This window comes from Macadamia integrifolia, chromosome 7, assembly GCF_013358625.1.
Source record: "Macadamia integrifolia cultivar HAES 741 chromosome 7, SCU_Mint_v3, whole genome shotgun sequence".
Lineage (NCBI taxonomy): Eukaryota > Viridiplantae > Streptophyta > Magnoliopsida > Proteales > Proteaceae > Macadamia > Macadamia integrifolia.
This window is the reverse complement of record NC_056563.1, coordinates 5,063,445-5,082,967: the sequence shown is the minus strand read 5'-3', so window position 1 is coordinate 5,082,967 and position 19,523 is coordinate 5,063,445. Positions and strand designations below refer to the sequence as shown.

The window sequence follows — 19,523 nt, the reverse complement described above, 5'->3', positions numbered from 1 at the left end:
CCCCCCCCCCCCCAAAAAAAAAATTTAATAAAATGGAAAGTTAAAAATTTGACACCACTATCCTCTGATTTGCATCAAGCAAATGAATGAGCTTGTTTACCTCGTTCTGGCAGGTGTGATACCTGACAAGGAGAACTTAGCCAATATCCGCAAAGACCAGGATTCCCTACGAAGCTGCTCACGTGATGGTCCAGTTCATGAAATGAAGGATTATCAGAGGTGGGAAAATAAATAAAGAGAAGCATTCAAGTTGACTTGTAAAAAAAATGAAATCATGACCATGGAACTTGGAAATGGCTGAACATGTTAGCAATGACTAAATATAACCAGAATGAAAATTAGCCATCTCACCTATCAGGTCTAAACCTAGAGAAGTTGTTGCTCATGGGAATTTCACCAACTAGGTTGTTGTAAGATACATTTCTGCTTGGATACATTAAGTTTACAGGCAAATCCAATTATTCCACCATCATAGTGGTCTATCTAAATTGAAGACAGAGCAATAAATAATATAACAACAAATACTTACAGAATGGTGAGACTGAAGCTGCTAATCAGAGGCAGCACATCACCTGATAAATTGTTGTTTTCTGCTCTCCTGTCATCAGTTTGCACCCAAGATTATAAACTCAAAAAACACAAAAAGAAACATATCAGTTCAGCTACAGTATAGTAGAGTAATACACTCTACAAATGGAATACAATAGCAACCACTTCGTCATTTACAATCAAAGATCAGATCATCCAATCTCCTAACCAGTTCTATAATTCACCCAAGTAAATGTAGTGGGTGGGGTCCAAGTATGTGGTTTCTCTTCAGTTGATAGTTACATTCTGTCTAGAACTATGACAACTATCTACAATGCCAGGACCATCATTGGCCAAAGAAAAGAAGAAACTGTCCATACTAACAGAGACTAATCATTAAGACACGCACACAAAAAAATGCTAAAAAATGAACTAAATTTTTTTCCTCTTTTTCCCAACTACTAAAGAACAGCGACATTCAATGAAAAACAGAGGAACGCACAGTGAGTACAGATTTTGAAGCTGACCAAGCTCTTCGGGAATCGGGCCTGCAAGATGATTGCTTGAAAGATCTCTACAACGCAAAGTAAGATTGGCTTTTAAAAAATAAAAAATAAAAAATAAAAATAAAAAAGAAGAAGGAAAAAGGGAAGAAGAAAGATCATAATGAGTCACAACTATTCAGGTCATCTTACATGTCCATCACACTCCTCAGATTTCCAAACTCAATTGGAATATATCCAGTTAAACGGTTCTTGCTCAAGTTCCTACTTAGGGAAAATAACCATCACCATCAAGAAGTAGTGAAAAACTCAATTAGTTTCAGAAGCAACAGATCACTGGACAGTAGAACTCACAGTTTTAGAAGATGCTCCAAGTCACCAAGGGAAGAAGGAATGGAACCACTGATCATATTATTAGAAATATCTCTGACAAGAAAATAAATGATAGCATGACACTCAGAAGTAGCACCAGTGAGGAATTAACATTTTCTGAAGCAGTCAATACTTACAGGGTATCCAAATTACCAATTCGAGACAGCTCTATTGGGATGTGGCCCTTAAGATAATTTGAGGAGAGATTCCTGGATGTGAAATAAAAAAATGTAATTAGTAATCACTATCCATAGGGTATCACATTCAAATATGAACTTTCGTTTACAAGCCAAATCAATGAGCACAATGGTGAGGAATTTTCGATAGCAAAGCATATGCAGAGCGGCACATATCTAATGAGAAAAACATGAGAATGCATGTTTTCCCATCTTCTGCCAACTTCCGTCCACAAGTGAATGGGTATTTTTTGAAAGGGTTTAACTTACCAAAGATCCTTTTAGCAAAAAATAGCCCAATCGCATGGCTAGACTACACAACTAGGAATTCTCTGATATCAGCAAAAATAGATAAAATAGACTACTCACAAGTTTGTCATACTCTCAAGCCTTTCAAACTGGGGTGGGATGGCTCCATTCAATTTGTTTCCATGCACATTGCTGCCATTTTCTTGAGGTATCAACAACACATTCAACAACTAAAGAATTTCAAACAGCTGAGGAACAAGGCAAAAGTTAAAACAAATCCTTACAGACTATTGAGGTTTGTACATGAGCTAAGATTGGCAGGAATTGGCCCTTCAAGATTGTTATTTGCAACATTCCTGTGAAAATATTGAGTTAGTTCCTTCTTTAATCTTATATTCAAACTGTTCTTAACAGCAGAAAAAAATTAAATTTAATCATTCCAGATAAAGTAATTTAGGGATTAAGACCCACAAGTCGAACAATTCAGTGAGCTTCCCAAGCTCAGGTGGGATATGCCCAGTAAGGTGATTATCGTTCAATTCCCTGCAAATGCAAAATTTAACAGCGTCAAATAGCGACTATCAGAGATTGTATATATCAGATATTATGAAAAAAACTCTGGTGGTACAGCCCACCTCCTTGAATAAGGTATTTACGATTGCTGCACAGCTTTCCACGTTATGCATATGCAAGTCAACCTAACCACTCGATCACTGACCTCAACTAAGAAATCCCCCATCCCAAAAAAATGCACTTAGTGCTAGTGGTCCTTTCTAAAGAACGTCACTAAATTAACTACCTTTTTGCAGAATCATGACCATTGAAATGCAATGAAATTTTAACTCCCAAGATAGAGTAGATGGTCCTACCAATAAAATGGTCAAACAAACCAGCAAGGCCTAATTTTCACAATTATTTACTGCACAGATTTTAACGATAGTGTTTTGGAGCAATGCAATCATTTCTTGGTTATGGTCCTGCCACCGAAATGAGGGAAGCTGTGGAGGTAGTATTCAATGCTGTGCGGCAAATCATTGTGAAATAAAAACCACTATTACGGAAAACTTATCCTTACAGATAGTGGAGGTTTGTCATGTTTCCAAGCTCCGGTGGAATAGATCCTGTCAGCTTATTACCATGCAAGTACCTAGAAAAAATGTACACATACAGTCAAGTACAGAAGTAGACGTATGAATCTCCAACAAACTCTGGCATCTATTGATTACAATATTAATGAAATCCAAAAAAGAAAGTTGAGGATCTAACCAGCTTTGCATTAAAGTTTCATGGCAGTGGGCGAAAGTGGAGACAAGCGTTACTAATTGTGACTAGACATGAACATGTTCAGACACTTGTATTTTCATTTTTTAATAAAAATTAAAATCTAGTATGTGACGGTATGTCTTCATGTACTTGGGAATTAGTAAAATTATTTTTTCTTGGGGGAGGGGGTGAAAGCATGTAAATATAATGTGATAGGAAATCACTCACAGTTTCTCTGTGTAAGACAAATTGCCAATAATGGGATGAATGGGTCCAGTTAACTGGTTGCAGCTTAAATCTCTGCATGCAAAATGAAACAAAGAAAAAGCAGCAGAGAATAATCACATAAGATGGAACAAAATAATGGAAGGCAAGAACTCCTAAGGGTGATATAAGATGAACATGGTTAAGATGGCAACATAACCAAGAAATGATTGCAATTTCTGGGTAATCAATCCATCTTAAAATATTACTGGTTCCAAAACGGTAGATTTAGAGTGCTTACAACACAGCAAGAGCTTGCATGAGACCAATCACTGATGGAATTTGCCCAGACAACCGGTTTCCTTGCAGAGATCTAGACATAAAGACAAATTCCAATAAACAATTAGGAAGATACTTTAGTACTCAACTACTTGTTACAAACAAAAAAGGTTGTAGGTAACATACAATGTGGCAACTTGCAAGAACCCTATATTGAATGGAATTTCTCCAGTAAGCTGGTTGTAGGACAAGTCTCTACCAATTGAAACAACAGAGAGAACTTCAGAAATGCTCACTTTCCACGTTGAGAAATTTATCTAATGTAGTTAGGAAATGTACATACAAGACCTGGAAGCTAGTACAATTGCCAATATTCTGAGGAATGCTACCAGTCAGACTGTTGTTTCTAACATCACTGCAAAAGGTAAACGACAGAATTGGTAAAGCCCATATATGCCACAAGATGTAGAGTATTTGAATATTGTAGAGAACAGACAATGACTTACAAATACCATAACCCAGTCAATTGGCAGATATCAGGAGAGAGAGTTCCTATTAAATTGTTTCCACGCAAGCCCCTGAATAAAGACTTTATCAGGGTCAGAAGATACTAAACCAGAATAGCATCGAGTGAAGTAGAAGGAAAAGAAAAAATAGTTTTGAAAAAAAAACATGGTCTCAAAGAAAAAGATATAATTTGTACTGACATCAAATATCGGTAATAAGTACTCACAGATACTGTAATACTTCATTCCAGTAAATAAGCCTTGGTATTTCACCACTCAAGTTATTCTGGGCTAGATCCCTGGACATTGGCAAGGAAACTCATGAATGTCAAGCAACAAAAGCCTGAAACAGAAACGAATGGTGAAAGACATGACAGGACAAATTAACTTACAAGATTTTTAAGCTTGGAATCTGAGACAAGGTTGAAGGAATGGGTCCTATCAATTCATTATTTTTCAAAGTCCTGCAGTTATAATCCAATATAAATATTACAGGAAGTCAGGGATGACAAGCAAACCGACAAAGTAATGGTGAAAATGCTCAAGTGAAAACTTACAGGTTTTCTAACTGTTTCAACTTTGAGATTGAAAATGGTATGTCCCCATAGATGTTGTTCATAGACAGGTCCCTAAGATAATACCAATTAATCCACATACAACCGGTTTGTCATAATCAAGTACTAAAATGATAAATAAGACATAATGAAATACTACAGTATGGCAGTTTTATCAGAAGGTGGGGGGAACACCCGCCACCAAACAGGACTTACAGGTTTTTCAAAGATGAGCAGTCCCCAATCTCGTCCGGGATCTGTCCAGAGAGGCGGTTGCCCTTTAAATCACTGCCAAAAAAAAAAAAAGAATCCACATTGATGTAAACCCTACAGAATATTCAATGTAATTTTCATTTCTTAAATTTTTACTAATGAACAGTTTTAAAAGATGCAGAATGGTACACAGAGAGTAGGCCCTTCAGATCCCCAATCGCAGGTGAGATTTCTCCGTCAAGATTTAAACCCGATAGATTACTACAACAATCAAAAGTAGAGGTTGGTTGGATTAAACAAACTTTCGGACTGAAATGAAACAATCTTAGAAATGTGTAATAAAGAGCAACCCATCAAACTCTAACCACACTAACTGCTATCTCCATCGACTAGAAAACTGATAAGAGGAAGAATCTTACAGTGCAATGACATTGAAGGTCGAGTTGTCACATGTTACTCCTCTCCAGAAACAGTAGTCCGAAGACGGGGAATCCGTCCAGTCATACAACACATTGTCGACGTCACGGAAAGATTTCTTGATCTCCAACAGCGTCGCACCTTTAACAATGATTTTGTTCATAAATAAATTAGAAACAGAATGCGAACGAGAGCGAGCTTTACAGGGAAACAGAAAAATGAAAATAATAATAATTAGAAGCACGCAGGTTAGAATCAAGCGAACAAAAAGACATCTAATAACGGGAAGAGAAGTTAGTTATTTGTTTAAATAATGGCGGTAACTTCTAGATAAGTGATCCCAAAGCAAAGAAAAACACGACCAAGCTCATTAAAAGCTAAATTAATCTTCTACCAAAACAAAAAGAAGGCTTAATTAATCGTTCAGGTGGTGCTGTCGTTTGAGCTTCGATGTATAGAAGCAGATAGATCACAAGTTACTCACCGTCGTTGGGGTCGGAATCGTCGGACGAACTGAAGCGAAAACAGAAGAGAAGAAGCAGAAGAAAAAACAGTTGAAACCGAAATGCCATCACAACCTCCACTGCAGAAGTCATTCTACGGCTAGAAAGTCTGTCTGGAGTGTCAAAGACCGTGAAAGAACGAAGCGAAACATCAGCCGAAGCTTTCAGCATCACTTCGAGGTACGCTTAACCACGCTTACAGTAGACGAAGGCGACGAAGAACAAGAAGAAAAAGAAAAAGGATCTTTCTTCAGTAACCTACATTGAAACGACGTCGTCTAAGGATTCCAGAGAAATCTCAGAGCTTGGATAAGAAATTAGAAGGCTGAGAAAGAGAGTGCTTTGATTGTGCCATCACATCGTTTCTGGCTGTGTTATCAAACTGCAGAGCAATGAGTACTCAGTTCTCAGTACTCATCTCTCAGCGAGGTGAGAGAGAGAGAGAGCCGTAGAGTTGCAGGTTTTACAGCAGAGGGTGGCAGAAGGTTTTTAACTTTATCTTCCAAATAATTCTCTCCCTCTCTCTCTCTCTCTCTCTCTCTCTCTCTGTCTCTCTGTCTAGAGTGTGAGTGAAGTAGTGTGTAGGAGGAGTATGTGGGGTTTCTGAAATTTGCAGGTGAGGTGGAGGTGAGAAGGACCAGCGGGGGTAATCCTTTTCGGGTCTGATAGACAGCGACGAGACTCGAGACGTTTTTTCTCCGTCTCTTTTTAATCCCTCCTACGCATTTACTGCTTCGTTCTAATGGTTGAGATACCACAGCTAAAAAAAAAAAAAAGATATACCACAGCTACCAATCGCTCTCTTCTCTCTGCTAGAAAAAAAATAAAAAATTCCCCCACCCTCTCTCTCTTTCTTATCTAGCACTAAAATAAAAATCCATTTCTCTCTCTATCTCGATCTGAATAAAGATATTGACGTGGCATAGGATTGGACATTGTTTGGATTATGGATAATTTGTTCCTAGTTCAAAAGTGAGAAACGGTTCCCTCGAATCAAACATGTTCGGTTTTCCCCCTATATACTTATTAAATTGAGAAAAAAGATTCCCAACGCCGGGAGCCGGGAGCACTGGAGCATGGTTTCAAATGTGAGTGTCTATTGCCGATCCGTTTGATGCTTGGCCGACCCGATTTGATGTCAGAGTAATAATAGTCCGTATCCGTAGTCAGGGTAAAACCGTTCAAATTTTTATTTTCTTAACAAATATGAGGGTAAAACCGTCCTATATGGATTGATACGACCATCGTTGGTCCAAACCGATACCAATGTAGATGCCAATATTTGAAAGGAAACGATGGCCAGACTGGGAGTGTACGCTAGTATCCTTGTATCTATATCTCTCCTCATTCCCCTCACGTGAAATTACATATGAAATTACATCACTACTATCTTAGGTTAACATTTTATCACATTTCATTAATGCACTTTTTTAACAACATTTTGTAATTAAAAATAATATCATGCACCCATAAGATAGTGTCCAAGGTGAAACATCTTAATACAACCAAGGATTTGTAGAAACGTAACCCTAAAACGATGCAGAAGATAATGAAAAACATAACAAATAATGTACATGGATTTTATGAGGTTCAGCAAAGTTACCTACGTCCCCGGTGAGATAAGATTCTACTTCACTATCAATGGAGTTAGGGTTACAGTGTTCGTCCTCATACCTCTTAGTATTGCTTGCATTACAAAGAAATAAACTCTCGTTACAAATATATAGCGAATAACCCTAATCCGGAAAGTACACAATTGCGCTTAAATAAAAATTTTGAGCGGGGGGTTACGCCCCCCTTGCAACCCCCACGTCGAGCTAACTAGTTAACGGGACCGCTGTCCTACCTGTTAAGGCACTGCACCAGTATTCTCTAGGTTAAACTGTGACGGAATACAAGACATTGTACACCACACTGAATGTATTTACAATAAAAAATGGTGGTCGCAACCACTAAGTACGTGAGAGCCTAAGTCTGGATGAACCAACAGCTAGGAAATCAACAAGGACAATGTGCGTCTTGTGAATGTAATGAAATAACAAGAAAAAACGAAGAACAAATCTTAAGTACTTCTACAACTAGATCGGATGATGCCCGCAACTACTTGCCACTTCCCCCTATAATGTGTTGAAAGAATGAGCATAAGTCTAACCTATATAGCTTTTCTTCTTATTCTTTTTTTTTTTTCTATTAATGAGAATTTTACCTTGAATCTGTTCAATTTTATGGTTTAGACCCAAAGGTAAATCTTGATTGCTAGTAACCACACATAACTCGTATAACAAATTAGTTGTGAGGAAACTCAAAAGCATCATTTATTATGTGGCATGCCAATTAAACATATTTTTGAAATGAAAGGCAACATTATGTATTGGTCGTACATCAAAATTGGGATCTCATTGAAGCATATGGCCCATCTTTTATAATATAATGTCCTTTGTATGATCAACTGTCAAAATTGTTCATAATATTTATTTATCTTTTTTTTTTACTTACTAACTTTAATACTTGGTAGTGTTGAGATTAAGATGTCTTGTATTCGATCGCATGGGATTGTGGGTTGATTCCAAAGAGCTCTCATGTTTGAGGTTTGGAGGAATCAACCCACGTTATGTGCTATTTTTGTTGCTGAAGACCCATATAAGGGGTGTTCAAGGGCAGTGACCTCGAGGAGAAATTCCATAGGGTTTTATTAGGTATTTTGATTAAGCATACTTGTATATGTTTGGCGATAAATTTGTAACAAGGGATTATTTCTCTTCATCTAACAAGATGGAGGACCAGTTATCCTAACCCAATTCCCAATTCTCCATTTTTAATGAAGTAGTTCATAACTCACTATGAATATAAACAAACCTACCTACCATGTAAATCTTATGTAATGTGATCATTTCTTAGCAAATTCCATTAGTTTCTTGTATCATTCTAGAATTTTTTTGTTTCCACAACTTGAGCAAGATTGAACTCAAATTTGACACATATAAGAGAACTTGAGATGAACTCAACCGCCATAAGAAGCGATATAAAAGGCAATTCATTGAATCACAGATCGTTACCAGAAAAATTGAATCATAGGACTAAGAGCATTATTGAAACCCAGAAACTTCAATCATTTATCTACTATTTTTGTGGGGCCGCCGAAGCGATCTTTTGTCTGTTTCATCTATCTAATATTACTATTAGGGAGTGGTGGTGTTATTATTATTCTCTTTGTTTATAAATGTTATTGATCTTATTTTTTCCCGGTGGAGTTAGATGGGATTTTACCACTAAATTCTTGTAATGGTTTGAACGAACGTTGGTCTCGTCTGTCACGAATACGATCATTTGGTTGCTTTCAGCCTCAGATGCGTGCTGGTTAAGAGTGTCAATTGTTTGATTTTGGTTATTTGATTTGATATATAAGATGTAAAAAATTAAATTGAATTTTAAACGATTGATTTCGATTTTAAATTGACACCTTTGGCGCTGATCAACAAACGAGGCTGAAGATGATCAATCTATCAACTTAATTTAATGCGTAAGTGTGACATAATAGTTTCCTACATAAAAAGGCCGTGTGATCATTTGACGTGAAAAGGAGAGAGCTAGACAGATTTAAATGCTAAGAACCAAGGAAGTAGGTTCTCCTTAAGACGCTTGGCTTAAATTTCATTCAGGTACATTATTGGAGGGATTTTGCTACTTGGATGTTTCTATCCGAGCCCTCACATGGATTAGATAATTAGATCACCTGATGAAAACTAACTTATAATAAGAATCATGGTTTGAGGGATTAGAATTGAATTGACGAAATCATAACGATTTTATTCCCATAAAATGAATTGAATGATCTAATCCAATCTGATCTAGAATCCTGCATAATGAACACGTTGTAACCATCTAACCAAACCTTTTGGAAAAATGAAAGGAGAGAGAGTCGCATAGTAAGGGCGAGAACAGTGTCCATATCTCTCGACCAAGGATTTAATTATCAGGTATTTGCATGATATTGGTTTGGATCAATCAATTTTACCCTTTCTTTTCATTAGAAATCATTTTTTTTTTCTTTTCTTTTTAACGATTTTACCCTTAATCCAATACCAATCACCAATTCAGGATTGCCCAAACCTGATCAATATCAATCCAATCTGACTAATCTAGTATCAATACTTAAACCCTAATCTTGACTGTAACCGATCAATATAAATTTTTGTCAAAAGTGAAATAAAATCTTCTTAGACATGCACAAAATTCCTCTATAAAAAAACAGTGAATGGCAACAAGCATCCAACGCCTGGAATACATGCCAAAGCTCCCTTGACCATTAAATCTTCATCATCACTTGCCCAACCACAAAAGATATACATCCTCCTAGACGTACAGGAAAGAAGGGAGGTCTAAGGAGCAGAGGAACAAGAGAGAGAGAGAGAGAGAGAGGGGGCCTACCTTTGCCTTCCTGGTCGACCATTAAATGATGTTAGAACCACTAGGAAGCATTGGAACGGCATTTATGTTTATGAAAGCATTTTAGGATTGTTAACCTTTGGAGCTTTTTTGAAAACGGTGCCAGCAGCAACAATAAATCCCCATGTTACTTTCTGACAGGGTCCCACCTATGATCCTTGGACAGTGGGCCATTCAATGGACTGGGTTCTTTCTCTTGGGTGGGCCTACGTTCATCACAAGTGACAAAAGCCCACGTAAAAGGTTAGTGAAGTAATGAGAGCGACCTCCATATGTAGATAATCATCTCTATGAAGCCACATTTAAGAACATTATTAGGGAGAGGGATCCCACAATGCTGAGTATGGACAGGATTCTCCATCTTTACCCAAAAAAAGAGAAAAAATACAGGAATCTCCAAATCGTCTTATTAAAAATGTGATGCAGAAATGATACTTTTCTCACATAATCATAAAAAGGATATTCCCTCTCATATTAATTTTTAGCTAAAATGTATTCGCAAATTGCAAACATCACATTTTAATCTCAATCATCGATTTGATAATATTAAATCTCTACCGTTGAAGATGTAAAATCATTCAACCTGCTACCGGCTCTCTCAAGCCTTCAACCTCCTCTTCATCTTCTCATAGCCACCGCCCATGCCTGTTTTTATGGATTTTTTCCATCCCGCAACCCTGTTCTTTCTTCGCAGAAACGAAGAAACAGCCATAACGCACCCAGAATGCCAACGAAGTTGTTGATTCTCAACAAATTCTTGTTGTCATCGAAGCTGTTGCATATGATGCAAGCTCAAAGTTGCAAGATTAGCCTCCCAAAAAAACTCTGATAAGCCTTCCATTTTCCTCTCCCTCAACAATTATTTTGCTAGATACCCAACACTCGAAGCTGCCGCCACAACCTACCACTGGGTTGTACCTTCTCTATTGTCTCAGTCACCGCTTCAGCCACGGCCCGAGATCATTGAAGGTGGAATTGCAGAGATCCTTTTTTGTTGCAGCCCTCGTTAGGGAATCTTAAACTGAGCCTTCTCATCCTCATGGCAATGTTTCTCTTTTCTTCTTCGTCTTTCTCCAGCTCTTCCTCTGGCGATCACAACATTGCCTTTGCAGATCACCCTCACAGTTACAGTTGAAAACATTTAAGAAACTGAAGTAAATTTGGCAGCCACATCCCCCTCTGTTCCTTCCCCCAACCTCGACCTCGCCCCACGCTTTCGCTTCCTCCTACTTGCTCCTACAACTTGCTTCGGTTAGGAACCGCAGTGGATCCCTTGCGGTTGCTACTCCCCACAAACCCACCCCTACCGTAACAGAGGTGATGAATTGCGGCAAACCAACAAAAGAGTTCTTTGTTATCCTTTATGGGTTCATCCAACCCAACATCGAGAGTAGATTGATGTCTAGGGGGGTTGAAATCGTCTGCAATTCCGATTTTTTTCCATGTCTAGGCAGTGGAGAAAGGGGGGCAACATGGTCCAATTTACAAAGGGAGAGGGAGACAGAGATTTCAGTGGAGGTGGATCGACATTAGAAGAGGTGAAGACAGTTGCAGACGGGTTGAGCAAGTAATCGGTTAATGCATTCTAAAAAATGACAGTTAAGATTACTCTATAAGTAAATTAACGGTTGAGATTAATTGTGGTGTTCGGAAGTTGGCACCGCTTAAGCGGTGCTACCACTCACCCTTCATTTTTTTTTTTTTTTTTTTTTTTTCTAACTTATTCTGAAAATTTAGGATTCCTATGAATAAGACCTTTTTTTGGGACAACTACTGACGTGACATGCACATTCCTTTTCAAACTCGCAATGTGAGGAACAATCTTCCATAATTTTATTTATTGTAGTTTTAGGGGGGTGGAGAAATTTTGTTGGTATATGATTGTAGAATGATTTATTTATTTATTTATTTTTATTTTTTTTTAAGATTGGTATAATATTTATCATGTGGTAGATCAAAAAGAGTCGTAATTTTGTGAACATGTGGATCCTAACGTCTCGCATTTAATTTTCAAATTTAAAGCAAAATCTAGTTCATCAAGTGATGAAATAAGATTTTAAAAAATCAATACATGAGAAGGTATATGGTTAAATCTAAGGCTGAAATTATATATGTAACCAATCTAGATATCCATAAGAATACATAACTATTTATTGGTTTGGAAAAGAAAATGAAAATTATATAAAAATGGTTGAAAATAAATGGATGTTTGGAATTATAAAGAAAGGGAATAAGAACGATGCCTATTCGTGTGCCTCTACCCTTAGACATAGGAATGCACAAAAATACGATCCTACTCATGAAATCAAAAAATTCTATCCATATTGATGCCCATGTGGGTACTCTCACTGGCCCCCATGTTGGTACAAAGGCCATGCGAGCAGGCAACGATCTCTTGCCCATAAAGAAAATACTGTTTTATGGGAAGCTAGATGATTGGATTTGAATCTAAATTTTGAACATAACCGATTAAGATAATTCAAAAAGGGTGCTACATGGTAGTAGTGATCATAGCCCTGAGCTGAGGCCCCCATGCGGCAAGCAATGCTTCCGTAGGGCCAACGAACGATAGTAAGACGTGCCAACTCAAACTCATAATCAACCAACTCGACGGTGATGATGGGGTTAGGGCTTCCTTCCATTAGGCTACCAACCCTATTGATAACACGTCTGAATTATCACATCGTTTCCATATTACACAAATAAGGGGATAATGAAAGAATTTATTCCTTTCTTTTGAGGATCCCACCAGAACACTTTCACTTTCAATCAAAGATTTAAGGGATTTAGGGGACGGCAGATACCAATACCGATATTGATCCGAAATAGATTGGATCAGTGGGTATCGATTAATTTTGCCCTTGCTTTTTTAAAAAAATACTAATTTTTTATTATTTTACCCCTATAACGATACCGATAACTGATCCAGATCTGTCAGGGATCGGGGAATACGGCCGATACAAGACCAATATTTGAAACCATGCTTCTAATAGACCATGAACTATATCAAATTCATTCTGAACAAACTGATCCAGATCTGTCAGGGATCAGGAAATAAGGCCGATACAAGACCAATACTTGAAACCATGCTTCTAATAGACCATGAACTAGATCAAATTCATTCTGAACAAATCTAATGTGAAGTAATTCAATTTTTTCATCGGGTATGGGACTCTGGATAGAGATCAAAGATCTTAGAGTGAATTGGTTCAACAAAAGTCTCAAAACAACTCAAAAGGTAAAAAGTATCGTTAGGTTCTATGCAACTAGAGTGTCAAAGATCATGTCTATCCCCATTTTTAATACAACACCAGACTCTTGGTGGTGCTCCCTTTCCCCCACAGGAGAAATCACAATTAAATTGTCAGTTAAATTCTTCATCAATGAATATCATACTGACACAGTGACACTAATGAGAACTCCGACAGGTGCGATCGCTCATCACTATGCTCGCAATGGTGGCAATTCTTCTGGAAATTGAGCATCCACCCAAAATTCAAACTGTTCTTCTAGAGAATGACTCAAGGAGGAATCCCAACTAATGATAGGCTACATCATTGGATGACGATCGACCCAACATGCGACCTATGTTAGCAGCAAACATAGTCTGTGTGGCACCTATGTTCATCCTGTGAATTCACCAAGAGAATATGGGCAGCATGTCCACTGGGGCTCCGACCATATCAACTTCCCACATTCATCACCTCCTTGAATGCTCTTCTCATGTATTGGTTTCATACAAACACTATCAGCCGATCAAACAAAAAACTTATATTTAACTCATTTATCATAGGCTACTATTTCATATGGAGTCATAGGAATAAAGTGGTTCAAGATAATATTGCACCAAACCCCAAATAAATAATTCAGAATATCATCAGGTGGATCCACCTAGATGAGACTACCCCATCAAAGTTAGACCCCACTGCACGCACAGACCACCGCCCATCACCTAACCGGCCAAATAGTAAATATATATCAATCTGCGTAACCTATAAATCAAACCCTCACAATATAATTGGATCGGCATACTGCATATTTCAAAATAATAGATGTATCTCACTTATGGCTAACTATGTGACAATAGGAAACCACATTGAAGCTAGTGTGAGGGCGCTCCTCCATGGGTTAAACACAGCCGACCAAGCAGAATGGAAGATCGAGGGGGTGTGGAGTGACGATCTATCTGTTGGAAGCCTATTGAAATCCCCCAACCCCCTCTCATGGCCTCTTAGTATTTTCCCATTAATTATGAATGTATATAAAACTACCAACCAAGTGTGTTTTAAACTTAAACCCAACGATGAAAGGGTGTCATACGTAAAATATTGGGCAAAGACTACTACTATCACCTGCACTCCAATAGGTAATATGTATGAACTCCATTGATGTACTTTAATATATATATTTTTCTGTTCCTATATAAAAAAAAAAAACCAAAGAAGTAAAAATGACAACAGAAAATGTTTGGACTTCAATGATAAATGAAGACATGGGTGATAGGTTAGTCTTTGAAAACCGGACTACAAGGGAAACAAAAAATTCAGATCAGTTTTGGCAAAATGAACCACGATTATTCACAAGCAGTTTTTTAAGAGTACAGTTCTAAGTGGGCACTGAGAGAGGAGGGATTACGGTTCTAAAACTCAAGAATGATCACGTCAGGACTGATATCATTCTGATACCAATCTGATCTACTGAAGGATAATATGAACAGATATATATCTAAAAAAATCAGTTTTTATAACCTTTGGACCATACATGTGGATCAGGATTAAAAAAGTTAGGATCAGAAATTGATCAAGGCTGATATCATTCTGAATTTCTGATCTGATCAATGTTGATCATTCCATTCCATTCCATTTTTAAGAATCATGGGAAAAATATCCTTCGACCATGGTTTTAATGCACGGTACCAATATGGAAAGGATTGATATTAAAATTTTCATATCCAACAAAAATATTCCTATTTTTTTTTTTTTTAAATGGATTTTTGAATTTTTTTACCCTGATTTATATCACTCAACCGATATGATATAGGAGACTTACCAAACCGATACGGATCGAATACCGATATTTAGAAGTCAGAGTCATGCTCTCGTCCCCAACGACTTTACTGTATCGTCTTCGCCGATCCGTAGGCAATGGGGGCTGCCTGTGGAGTACGGAGAACAAGACAAATCAATCACGTGACTATTTAATGAGGACATTTAACGTTTTGCTTTTTTTGGTATTCATGAAAATTATATATAAAAAAAAAAAGGTGTTGCCATCAACGGCCCTGAAACTCTCTACCGTAAGGTGCAGGCCCTGACTCGACTTGGCCACCACCGTGCACTGTGAGCATAAAATCAGTTCCATGACTACATGAGTGAATAGTGAATCTAGTGAAAAGCACATTGGTTGTAGGTTCAGCGGGTCAGCTTTGTGGTCTAGGGATCAATTCTTGCTACACACATTTTTTTCTTTTTTTCCTATCATCCTCCTCCTCTCTCTTGTTTATGTGTGTGTGTGAGAGAGAGAGAGAGAGAGAGAGAGGGTGTAAAGTTTCCTCGGGCAGTTCAATAAGATGTAAGAAAAAAAAAAAACTCTTCATCGATGGTTTCATAAGTCATAACAACATATGTCTTCTTTTTTTATTCATAAATATACTTTTGGTGAAAGGGTTTTTTTGTTCACAACGGTGCATGGTGCATGGTGCATGGTGCATGACAAAAATTGTTGGATGGGGATGAGCATCTAAGGTATACCATCCTTCATTTTATCCAACAATTGTGTACATGATCGTGTACATACTAAAGAGCAACAAGGTCATTGGATGTAAGGAGAAAAAATAACAACAAACAAAACCTTAATTTTCTTAACTTAATGGGATCAGTTATATGGATCTATAAAAATAAAAAAAGCAATAATAAAGAAAAAAACCCAAAGAGATTGGGTGAAAAATAAATGAAAGATGAAAGATGAGAAAAGAGAAATGAGAATAAGAAGAAAGAGACACAATCCAATAAGTTGAGAGAAGCTCAGCTATGGGTTGACTACATGGATCCTTACCCTTCAATAGGCTCTAAACAAGATCAAGACTATGCATGCCATTCTTCATCACTGCACCTATGATCATTTTAGGCTCGTCCTTAGCTCTCTTAGCTCTTTCAATCTATGGGGGAAAGTTCTTTGTCCGGAAGCGTGGTTTATGCATCAACGCAAAGGCCAATGGGAGCGCATAGGGAAACAACAACTGGGTGGACATTTCCACCTTTCAAGAGGAGGGGCAGGCTGGGCGATCATTTCACTCCCCTTCATGTCTGGACGCAATCCCCAGACTCCCAGATAATAACTGTTTCCCCTTTATATATATATATATATATTTTTTTTTTTGATGAGTTGAAAAATACCATTAACATGAAAAAAGTTAAATACATCCGTCCCAATCATTTATATTCAACATTTCCTTCATAGTCATCGAATGATAAGCCCATCTATCTAGCAAAAGATGGTACCATCTCTTGAGATGGTTTAAACCAGAAGTTCAAGTGCTGCCAATGTTTCTATATAGCCAAAAAAATAGGAGCCACACTTAGTGGCCAAAGAGTGGAGGAAAGATCAAAAGTTAGTTTTGTCAAAAAATAATTGTTACTCCAGAATTCCTTTACTTTCCATTTTCTCTCTAAAGCCTTATTGAGTCCCGATAGTACCGCCCTTGCGCATCCCTCAAAAGTGTCTCTTGTCATTATGTAGTCAGTCATTAGTAAATTGCATCTACCATGGGAAATAAAGCAAACAGTCATGGTGTTTTCGGTTTTAATAGCATAGATCATGATTCGATGGTTGAGAAGAGGGAATTTAAGAATTTGGTTGTTGGTGGAGGTAGAATTGTGCACCTCATCATAGTGATTTGGCGGGTTATATTGAGTAACCCACCGCAAAGCATGGTTCAAAATTTGGCTGGGATTGAGTTTGGTTTTCTGAAATAGAACATTATTTCTATAATACCATATAAACTAGGAGAATGTAATAAAAATAGAAACAAAATCGGTTCAGGTCATCCCTTGACTGATGCAAGGTCTTAAAAAAATACATTATTACCGCTTGGAAAGAACATGTAGAAAAGTTAAGAGGTAAGTAATCCCAAAGGGCTTACAGCCTAGATGTGCTTTGTGATCTCGCAAGATAGGAGAAGATGCCAAGCCGTTTCATGGTGGTTTCCGCAGAATGCACATGAGTTGTCCAGAGCTATCCATTTCCCAATCACATCCCTAGTCGGAAGTCCATCATGCATTAACCTCCTAAATAGAAACTTAAATTTGGGATGGATATGGAGTTTTCATAAGAATCGCCACCAGTGTGAGCATGGTGAAGAGCAAGTACACCTGTTTGATATTTCAGTCAGATTAGTAGGTGTAGAAGTTAAACAATTTGCCGCTACCTTGACAGTGAGGAGTCCAGTTTTAGATAAATGGCACCTCCATTGGTCCGAGTGTGAGGAAATAGGCATATTCAAAATTGAAGAAGTGATCGACATAGGAAACGTAAAATTTAAAAGAGGAATATTCCATTGTTGATCACACAAAAAAATCCGATACCTTTGTTTCAGACGAGGTGACCTGAGGTTGGACAATGGGCGCCAATGGTTTCATGAGAGATGGGATCCAAGGGTCCCACCAAAAGTCAGTCGGATTGCCATTTCCTATTTCCTTTAAAACCATTTTAGAGAGGGCGGGGATGATGTGTGTGGTACTGTTCCAAGGTGGTGATCTTTTTACGAGTGGATGGATGAAAAATGGATCGATTTGGGAACTACTTCGCTTTCCCCTTTATATTAGGTAGAGGATTATCTAAGCAATTGTATAGAGGAGTCCAATGAAGTGTGACGAAATGGTTTCATTCATAGCAGGGCAACAATGTCATTTCATTTGAAGAGGAGAGAGAGAGATGTATTACTCTTAACAGTTGTTATGGGTCCAGACTTGACGGTTCCGGTTCATGTGAGAACATGGTCCTCCATGGACTCGGGGTTTACCCGGTTAGCCCATAAATAAAAAAGGGTGGGCCAGGGTTCTCATCATTAAAAAAAAAAAAAATTGATTTTCCTATTTCCTGGTAATAACATAACGCTTACAATGATGATCGATTCTGAATGAAAAAATGATCCGTTTTCCTGCCTGGGTCGCAGTAAATCCAAAATTTTAAATCAAAACCCAAAACTCAAAAACATTAGGGAGGGAAGAATATAGAGCCATCCATGCATAGCCGTTGGCTGTGTCTGGTCTCCAACGGCCAAAAAATCTCTCACTTTATACCTCTCTGTCTCTCTCTCTCTCTCTCTTTCTCTCTTTCTCTCTTTCTCTCTTTCTCCATCTCTCTCTCTCTCTGTATATATATATTTCCAGTCGACATTACTTCTTGCCATTCACATACTGAAACCCAAAATGGCTTCCTCTTCCTCCTCCAAGCTCAGAAGCACTTCTTCCTTTCCAAACATTCTTCTCTCATGCCTCAATCTCGTTTTGTTCATATTGGCATCAGCATCTCTTGCTCCTGTCATACTTCTCAAGAACCCTCCGACTTCACTTGGTTGGGCTCTGCTTCTGGTGTCTTGCCTCTCCCTCGTCTCTTCCCTTGTGGGTTTCTTCTCACAGCTCACCCACATGTGTTTTGTAACCCACATCTCTCTAGTTCTTGCGTCATCCATTGGCCAAATGCTCGGAATCTTGTCCTTGTTTACTCGAGAGAATTCGAGCCTCCAATCGATTGAGTCTACGAGGGATCCTAAGGAGGCAAGGGTCCTGATGAGGGTGGAGTGTGGGACTCTGATGGCCATGTTTGTTATGCAGTTTGGTATACTGGTGATGACTTGTGCTGCGCATTGCTGTTGGGTGAGAGAATATAAAGGATTGGAAGCAGAAAGAGATGCAACTGCAAGGAAGAGGAGTAGGAGAAATTCCCAAGTGCAGGAGGAGGGGTCCATGGCCATTGCCACCAAGATTGGTGTGGTGAGAGCAACGGAGTTAGATGAGAATATGAAGAGCAAGTATGAGCAGTGGGTGAAAACTGATTTCGAAGGTGTTTGATGAAAGTCACCAATGTTATTGTTACGTTCCTTAATTTATGGGAGTCACTAGTTACTACTGGTGTGGCCAATGAAGCGTGGGAAGAGGTATTTTTGTCTGAATTGGGACAACCTCTGGTTGTATTTAGCACTTGTGAGAGCTGGGGTTTTTGGTAGCTTTGGATATTTATGTGTGTATGTATTACATGATGTGTAAGCTACATCTGTGTTCACAGATTAAGCTCTGCTTCATACATAATA

General features: G+C 38.2%; 1 protein-coding gene across 1 annotated transcript in view; it reads right to left on the bottom strand.

The window, feature by feature from the left end:
• The window catches only part of LOC122084355 (LRR receptor-like serine/threonine-protein kinase ERECTA), a 9,053-nt gene extending 2,768 nt beyond the window's left edge, over positions 1–6,285 (bottom strand). Inside the window, exons 1-23 of the mRNA XM_042652536.1 lie at positions 5,749–6,285; positions 5,267–5,405; positions 5,037–5,108; positions 4,851–4,922; positions 4,638–4,709; positions 4,473–4,544; positions 4,308–4,379; positions 4,081–4,152; positions 3,918–3,989; positions 3,761–3,829; positions 3,597–3,668; positions 3,320–3,391; positions 2,904–2,975; positions 2,300–2,371; positions 2,113–2,184; positions 1,949–2,020; positions 1,541–1,612; positions 1,386–1,457; positions 1,224–1,295; positions 1,031–1,102; positions 530–598; positions 352–423; positions 101–174 (exon numbers count right to left, since the gene is read on the bottom strand). Coding sequence (XP_042508470.1) covers positions 101–174; positions 352–423; positions 530–598; positions 1,031–1,102; positions 1,224–1,295; positions 1,386–1,457; positions 1,541–1,612; positions 1,949–2,020; positions 2,113–2,184; positions 2,300–2,371; positions 2,904–2,975; positions 3,320–3,391; positions 3,597–3,668; positions 3,761–3,829; positions 3,918–3,989; positions 4,081–4,152; positions 4,308–4,379; positions 4,473–4,544; positions 4,638–4,709; positions 4,851–4,922; positions 5,037–5,108; positions 5,267–5,405; positions 5,749–5,938 — 1,837 coding nt within the window. The 5' untranslated portion in view covers positions 5,939–6,285. The remainder of the gene's footprint in view (positions 1–100; positions 175–351; positions 424–529; positions 599–1,030; positions 1,103–1,223; positions 1,296–1,385; positions 1,458–1,540; positions 1,613–1,948; positions 2,021–2,112; positions 2,185–2,299; positions 2,372–2,903; positions 2,976–3,319; positions 3,392–3,596; positions 3,669–3,760; positions 3,830–3,917; positions 3,990–4,080; positions 4,153–4,307; positions 4,380–4,472; positions 4,545–4,637; positions 4,710–4,850; positions 4,923–5,036; positions 5,109–5,266; positions 5,406–5,748) is intronic.
• Positions 6,286–19,523: the final 13,238 nt, after the last annotated feature.